The sequence below is a fragment of the Mesitornis unicolor genome, unplaced genomic scaffold, assembly GCF_000695765.1.
Source record: "Mesitornis unicolor isolate BGI_N332 unplaced genomic scaffold, ASM69576v1 scaffold13796, whole genome shotgun sequence".
Classification (NCBI taxonomy): Eukaryota; Metazoa; Chordata; class Aves; order Mesitornithiformes; family Mesitornithidae; genus Mesitornis; species Mesitornis unicolor.
The window spans coordinates 15585-24279 of NW_010191801.1; the positions used below are offsets into that span (position 1 = coordinate 15585).

Below are 8695 nucleotides of genomic sequence, written 5' to 3' on the forward strand. Positions count from 1 at the left end.
CCATTGGCCGCCTTGGCTACCTGTGCACACTGTTGACTCATGTTCAGTTGGCTCTCAACCAGTACCCCCAGACTCTTTTCTGCCTGGCAGCTTTCCAGCCACTTCTCCCCAAGCCTATAGGGCTGCATGGTGGTGTTGTGGCTGAAATGCAGGACCTGGCACTTGGCCTTGTTAAACCTCATATAATTGAAATCAGCTCATCAATTCAGCCTGGCCACGCCCCTCTGCAGAGCCATCCTACCCTTGAGCAGATCAGCACTCCCATCTTGGGCCCTTGCTTGCAATATATCGTCCACCTTCTGCAAGTTAAGTAAGCATCCTACAGAACAGACTTTCCCTGGAATAGTCTAATTATAGAATAATAGAATCATTAAGGTTGGAAAAGACCTCTTAAGATCAAGTCCAACCGTCAACCTAACACCACCATGACCACTAAACAATATCCTGAAGTGCCACATCTACGTGTTTTTTGAACACCTCCAGGGATGGTGACTCCACCACTTCCCTGGGCAGCCTGTTCCAGTGCTTGACCACTCTTTCAGTAAAGAAATTTTTCCTAATATCCAATCTAAACCTCCCCTGGTGCAACTTGAAGCCATTTCCTCTTTTCCTATTGCTAGGGAGAAGAGACCAATACCCACCTCACTACAATCTCCTTTCAGGCAGTTGTAGAGGGTGATAAGCTCTCCCCTCAGCCTCCTTTTCTCCAGACTAAACAATCCCAGTTCCCTCAGCTGCTTCCTAGAAGAGCTGCTCCTCAGGTGGCTGCCTATCCCATGCAGTAAAAAGGGAAGGAGCTAGATAGCAGAGAGGAAGTATGAAATCTGTGGAATTACAGACTCTCGTAATTCATGCATTCGAAGTACACACATAAAATTATTGGTCATAGCTGTAAGACTGGCATTTCCTAGTTTGGACTCCTCATGATTCAGACTCCCCTCTTCTAGCACAGAGCAGGAGTGTCAGTGTGTGTGTTATTCCACGGGTGGGCTATAGCTTCTTATTTTTAAGCAAATAGGAGTGTGTAGGGTTGTCCCCTCGGGGCCGCTCCCGCCGAGCGCGCTGCCCCGCTGTGGGCAGTTGGCCGCCAGGGGGCAGCAGTGCGCTGTGCATGGGGGATGCGGTCGGGGGATGCGGAGGGGGGCAGCTGGGGCACCGGGGGCTCTGGGACCCGGCCTGGGCTGGAGGGCGAAGGTGCCCAGCAGAGCCCCCCCGCTGTGTCCCTCGGCACCTCTTGAGGTGTCCACCATTGAGCGCTGCTATCTAAGTGTGACAGATGGCAGATACTTACTGCTTTTTGCTGTATCATCAGAGACACCGTTCAGCTTAAACCAAATTAATTATTATTATTACCAAATTAATTTATTGCGTTGGCCAAAAAGTAATTGCGTTTTTTTTTAATAGGGGGACATACATGTCTTGAAATGTAACTGACTTCATTTTAAACTGCAAATTCATTATGTAACTTGACAGCTGACAGTTCAAGCTTGGTTTAGGAAAAATAAAGTACACAGTTTTGTTAACAATTATTTATTTGATGTCGATTTCAAAATGGAAAATCAAGAGGAACATTTTTGTCATATTTTGCTATATTGCTTCCGAAAAGGAAAAAAATGCTGTGCAAACTTATAACAAGTTATGTGATGTGTATGGTGAAGATGCCTTAAAACTACGGCAGTGTCAGAATTGGTTTGCTAAATTTTGGTCTGGAGATTTTGCTGTTAAAGATGCAACTCGGGATGGCCAGTCAAAGGTGATAACGATGGAATAAAGGCATTGATCTAATCCAGTTGGCATTTAATAACATGAGAGATTGCTGATAATCTTAACATACTGAAATTGAGTGCTGAAAACCATTTTAAACAGCTTGGATGCATTAGGTAGCTCAATATTTGGGTACCACATGAGCTCAAAGAAATTCATCTCACTAAGTGTGTTGACATCTGTGATTCCCTCTTGAAATGTGAAGAAAACGATCCATTTTTGAAACGTATGATAACGAGTGATGAAAAATGGATCATCTATAAGAACAACAAACGAGAAAGATCGTGCAGCAGGTGTGATGAAGCAGCTCAAAGCACTTCAGATATTCACCAAAGGAAGGTGATGCTGTCAGTCTGGTGAAATTTGAAAGGTATTGTGTATTTTGCATTGCTTCCAATGAACCAAGCCATTAATTTGGAGGTGCACTGTTGTCAACTGGATAAACTGAATGACGCCATCAAACAGAAACATCCAGAATTGGTGAATCACAAAGGTATTGCGTTTCTCTGTGATAACACCAGACCACATACAAGTTTGGTCACTTGTCATAAATTGTTGCAGCTTGGATGGGATGTGTTACCACATCCACCATATTCACCAGACCTGGCACCATCAGACTACCATTTGTTTTGTTCTTTACAAAATGCTTTGAATGGTAAAACCTTTCCTGCTGCTGAGGATATCAAATCGTTCTTGGAGCTGTTTTTTTGCCAAAACAGCTAAGAACGTTTTTGAGTGCAGAATCAAGAAGCTGCCTGAAAAATGGCAAAAGGTAATTGAACAAAATGAACATTATATGGTTTAATGAAGTTTTTGTTTCCTATGAAATAATTGCCTTTCATTTACCCAGAAAAAAACTGCAACTACTTTTTGGCTAACCCAATATAATTGTTGAACCAACTCCATCAGTAGTTACAGGTGCACAAATAGGAGGTGAAGTACTTGGACTTACAGAAGTGGGTTGCATCAGGCTTTGTAATCTGTACATTGCATCATGCTCTTTCACTTTAAACTAGGAAACACATTCATACATCATTGGCTGTATGTCCATGAAGGTCATGGAGGCTGGTTTTGTTGTATGTTAATTTCAAAAAACTTTTCTTTTCCAGATTCAGGCAGTATGGACAGAGCTGAAGATCCCACGGTTTCCCCTTCTGGTTATTATTATGAAGATCAGTGGAGGTCCAGAACACACTGGATCCATCATTTTAACAACTCGGATGATATAACCAAGTGTTTACAAGGAAAAGTTATTCACTTGTTTGGAGACTCTACAATAAGGCAGTGGTTTGAATATTTGACAGCATTTGTTCCAGGTTATTTCTTTTTTATTTTAATTTGATTTTGTCCTTAAAGACCTTTGCAAAGCTTTATTTCTCACACCTCTGGCACAGAGCTGGTCTTACTGAATGACAGTGACAAAACAAAGGAAGAGAAAAGACAAAACATCATCAGAAGTGCTAGCAGAGAGGCAATTTGTCAAATGTTTTAGCAGACACTGGAAACTTGTAGGCCTTCAAAACAGGACCACGAGGTATCAATTTAAATGTTGTCCTTGTAAAATATTTCACCAGTGAGGACTGCTGTGAGTTCAGGTGGCCAACCAGGAGGCATGGCAGAGCTCATTTGGGGTGCCAGCGTCAGGCCTTGCAGCATCCCAGTCACACAAATAATTCTGCAATGAGGTAACAAACCACTTCCATTACTGTTGATTGGTTTTGGGCTCTTTCTTGTATTTCCCTTATTTTAACTTAAATAACAGAATTTCAGGAGCCAGTTAGATATTCCTCCCTCACCCCTAAAGCAGTTAAGTTGTGTTGGAACACAGAGATTGAGACTCCTTATTGCATATATGTTGAAGTTGTCTTTAAATTTAATGGAGTCCTAAAGTTGCCAGAAGGGTTCCCATAAATACTGGATTCATAGGGCAACAATGACTGCAGGAGTCTATTTGGAAAATTTCCTATTTACGAGAGAGAGTAGAAAAAAGTTTGGGAAACTTGGAAAAGGCATTGTCAGCCTTGAGAAGTTGAAACACCCATGAGCTCTACTCTGAAATATGCAGCTAACACGTGTATGGTGCTTATCATCTGTTTCACTTTAGAGTTCTTAGAATTACATTCAGATTTCCTTATCTACTGCTACTTTTGCCCTGTGGTCCTATCATCTTGTTGATAGTTTTAATTGCTTTTGCCATCCTTCACTAATCTTTGCTCTTGGGTTTTCAGATCTAGTGGAATTTAACCTGGGGAGTCCTAAGAACGTGGGGCCTTTCATGTCTGTGGATCTGAAGCACAACATCCTACTGAAGTTCCGCTGTCACGGGCCACCCATTCGCTTTTCAACAGTCTTTAGCAGTGAACTGCGCTACATTGCCAACGAGCTGAACGGCATAGTGGGTGGGAGAAATACGGTGATAGCCATAACTATATGGTCCCACTTCAGCACTTTCCCTGTGGAAGTTTATATCCGTCGGCTGAGGAACATTCGGAGATCAATTATTCAACTGCTGGATCGCAGCCCTAAAACTTTAATCGTCATCAGAACCGCTAATGTTCAGGAGCTTGGGCCGGAAGTGAGCCTCTTCAACAGTGACTGGTATTCCTTTCAGCTTGATTCTGTCATGAGGAAAATGTTCTCAGGAATTGCTGTGCACTTTGTGGATGCCTGGGAGATGTCTCTGGCTCATTACCTGCCACATAACTTGCACCCACAAGAAGTCATCGTTAAGAATCAAATAGATGTATTTTTATCTTACGTGTGCCCTCTGCAAACTTAGCACAAGTGTCAGCTTTTGCTATAGCTGAAGTAAAGCTGCTCTTTGTTGGAGCTATTGAATGATGCTGGATGGTGTGGAAGGAGTCTGGTTACTGTACTTGCATGCAGAATAAGCAGGGTGGCCTTGCCTCTGGGTGGCTGTGAAGGCTGATAAAGAGGAGTTGACTGTTCAGGCCATACTTTCCTGCGAGGTTGATTCCTTTCAACCTTATCATTCATATCTGAGATTATTCGAGAGCACCTTAAAATAAATTGACAGGATTCAATAAGAAATTATGCAGGTTATTAGCTTTACTAGTGTCTGCACTGTATGCTTAACTTAATCAATATGACACTGATTCTATTGCCAGGGTCTTGCTGCTTAGAACTGTGTATGAAACCTGGGTAGGATTTTGGGAGTAATTTTTCTCTCAGTGTTCCAAAGTTTGAGGGGCATCCCCTCCAGTTGTATGTCAGAGAAGCACAGTGTCTGTTCTTGTTTCAAAGTCCTAATTAGAAATATGAAGTGAATGTACCAAAATCACTAATATCAATGAAGGAAGCACAATCAAAATATCTACAATATTAAGTCATCAAGAATTTGCTGAAATTTAATAGAGCACACTAGTTAAGCACCCTTGGTGTTTACAGATGGCTGCTATATAATGCAAATAGCCAGTATTTTAGTTTGGTTTCCTGTACTACTGAATCTCTTCTAAACTTTGATACACTGACTACTTCTTGATTTATCTGTAATGGAGATACGTGCATATGATGATCTTGGTGAAGACACTGTCTCAGGCAGTTTCTGCAAGTTCAAGTTGCAGGCTTGCCTACTTGAAGCTTAAAGCATTTACTATAAGTGTTTCCCTTCCCTGTAAGATAAAGCTATTCTGTTATGCTCCTGCAAAGCTGGGCTTCTGGTAATTGCTCCTGTACATCATTCATACATTGTCTCTGTTTGGAGAAGCCAAGTGACTTGAATGCGCTTGACGATGCTTGGCAGTGGGTGACAGTGACTGGCACACATTAGTGTCAAGGCTATGCAATTCTGCCCCTTCTATATTTGGCAGTTTTATCATTTATTCATGAGCTTCGCTACTGCCAATATAACAGGTCAAAAAAATTACACCCGAAAGCCAAACACACCCAGGGTTGCCCTTCATAGATCATAGAATGTATTGGGTTGGAGAGGACCTTTCAAGGTCATCCAGTCCAACTCCCCTGCAGTGAGCCTTTAACCAGATCAGGTTGCTCAGAGCCCCATCCAACCTGACCTTGAGTATCTCCAGGGATGGGGCCTCCACCACTTCACTGGGCAACCTATTTCAGTGTTTCACCACCCTCATAGTAAAGAATTTCTTTCTAATATCTAGTGTAAATCTGCTCTCTTCCAGTTTAAAACCATTGCCCCTTGTCCTATCACTACACGCCCTTTTAAACAGTCCCTCCCCAGCTTTCTTATAAGCACTCTTCAGGTACTAGAAGGCCACTATAAGGTCTCCCTGCAGCCTTCTCTTCTCCAGGCTGAATAGCCCCAACTCTCTCAGCCTGTCCCCATAGGGGAGGTGCTCCAGCCCTCTGATCATTTCTGTGGCCCTCCTCTGGACCCACTCCAACAGCTCCATGTCCTTCTTGTGTTGAGGGCTCCAGAGTTGGATGCAGTACTCCAGGTGGGGTTTGACCAGAGCAGAGTAGAGGGGCAGAATCACCTCTCTTGCTCTGCTGGCCACACTTCTTTTGATGCAGCCCAGGATGCAATTGGCCTTCTGGGCTGTGAGTGCACACTGGTGGCTCATGTCCAGCTTTTTGTCCACCAGCACCCCCAAGTCCTTTTCTGCAGGGCTGTTCTCTATCACATCATCCCCCAGTCTGTATCAATAATGAGGATTGCTCCTACCCAGGTGCAGAACTTTGCACTTGGCCTTGTTGAACCTCATGAGGTTCACATGGGCCCACTTCTCCAGTTTGTCCAGGTCCCTCTAGATGACATCCCAGCCCTCTGGCTTGTTGACTGCACCAGTCAGCTTGGTGTCATCTGCAAACTTGCTGAGGGTGCCCTTGATCCCGCTGTCTGTATCACTGATAAAGATATTAAACAGCACTGGTCCCAGTATGGACCCCTGGGGGACACCACTTGTCACCCGTCTCCATCTGGACGTCGAGCCATTGACCACTGCCCTTTTGCTGCAATAATCCCGTCAATTCCTTATCCACCGAACAGTCCACCCATCAAGTCCATAACTCTCTAACTTAGAGAGAAAGATGTTGTGGGGGACTGTGTCAAAGGCCTTGCAGAAGTCCAGATAGATGACATCCATAGCTCTTCCCTTGTCCACTGTTGTACTCACTCCATTGTAGAAAGCCACTAGGTTGGTCAGACAGGACTTGCACCTAATAAAGCCATGCTGGCTGTCTCAAATCACCTCCCTGTCCTCCATGTGGCTCAGCATAGCTTCTAGGAGGATCTGTGCCATCACCTTCACAGACACAGAGGTGAGACTGACAGGTCCGTAGTTCCCAGGGTCCTCCTTTCTACCCTTCTTAAAAATGAGTGTGATGATTCCCTTCTTCCAGTCACCAGGGACTTCACCTGACTGCCACGACTTCTCAAATATCGTGGAGAGTGGCTTGGCAATGACATCAGCCAATTCCCTCAGGACACTGGGACACATCTCATCAGGTCCCATGGACTTGTGTATGTTCAGGTTCCTCAGGTGATCATGAACCTTGTCTTTGCTTACAACAGGAAGAACTTTGTCTCTCTGGTCCCTGTCTTGCAGTTCTTCAACTCAGGAGGTGTAAGGAGAGATGTTGCCAGTGAAGACTGAGGCAAAAGTTGAGAAACTCAGCCTCGTCTGTTGTTACTAGTTTGCCGCTGTTGCTCATTGGGGGTGGATGCTTTCTTTAACTTTCCTTTTCTGATTGACATACCTGTAGAAGGTATGTCTTGTTATTCTTTGCATACTTTGCCAAGTTCAGCTCCAGCCGTGCCTTGTCCTTCCTGACCTCATCCCCATGGAGCAGGGCAGCATCCCTATACTCTTCCCAAGATACCTGTCCCCATTTGAACTGCCTGTGCAGCTCCTTCTTGCCTTTTAGTTTGGCCAGCAGGACTCAACTCAGCCATGCCGGTCTGTTCCTTTCTTTGCTCGATTGCATTCATACAGATCCTTGGTAAGTATTGGCAGTGTTGCTGGTGTGAAAGCTAGTGGCTCTTGGGCCTCTTGGCCTGGTGTTTTCTGCTGCTAATTGGATTGAACCTGTCTATAGTTTTAACTAGTAGTGCTTTGAAAACAAAGTTGTGATTAAATTCAGCCCCCAACAACTAAACAGCAGAGAAATGTTCCATGTTGTCTTATTTCTGGTCCCACTCAGGCCAGAGGTAGTCTTTACCAGTGGCTTTACTGAGAAATGTGTCAAAACAGTAGTGGAGTATTTTTAAAGCAGCTCATCATGCTTAAGGAAAATTACGGAAGTTGAGTCTTTGTGAGCAAACTGAGAAGATTCATCAGATACAGGAAAAGTGTATGTTTTGTTAGATTTAAAAGACAACTGAGAACTGTCTTGAGAACAAATGTAAATGCTTTTAGCATGTAAAAGTCACCCATCTATAAACTTAACAATTTTAAACTGTGTAAAAATGACTGGAGAAGTCACATACACTGAAAGAGCATTTATTCTTAGCTTTTCAAATCAGAATTAAGAAGGTTCAGTCTGCTAGCTCCTACTGACAACTGCCTCACATAGTATCTGTCCAAACATTAGCTTTAGGTAACTATTTCTTACTTTAATATGTTAATGGAAATTTATCCTCTGCTAAAAAGAGACCACACCAATTCAGGTCTGGGATGGTAAACCACCACATCTTTCATCTTTTCCAGTTGCGTTTTTTAAAATAGGTAGGGTATATAAGGCTTTTATCCTGAATAACAAATCTATCCAAATAATGTAAATGAAAATAAGACTTCAGATTTTACTTTGAAGGAAATTACTTAGTTTGTGGACTAACCATTTGTTTTTTCTCAAAAAGACATATCATGTGTGAAAGTGTTGCGGCAGCATGTTTCTTGTGCTTACCACTGCTTTCTGACAGCTGCTTTCTATCGCTGTTAGCTACCAAGAACAGGTAGAGAGGAACAGTATTTTTTTAACGTTTTGACAGTTGAGGGAA

General features: G+C 43.3%; 1 protein-coding gene across 1 annotated transcript in view; it reads left to right on the plus strand.

Annotated features, from left to right (window-relative positions):
• The window catches only part of NXPE3 (neurexophilin and PC-esterase domain family, member 3), a 17469-nt gene extending 12926 nt beyond the window's left edge, over positions 1 to 4543 (plus strand). Inside the window, exons 4-5 of the mRNA XM_010186863.1 lie at positions 2874 to 3080; positions 3993 to 4543. Coding sequence (XP_010185165.1) covers positions 2874 to 3080; positions 3993 to 4543 — 758 coding nt within the window. The remainder of the gene's footprint in view (positions 1 to 2873; positions 3081 to 3992) is intronic.
• The last annotated feature ends 4152 nt before the right edge of the window (positions 4544 to 8695 follow it).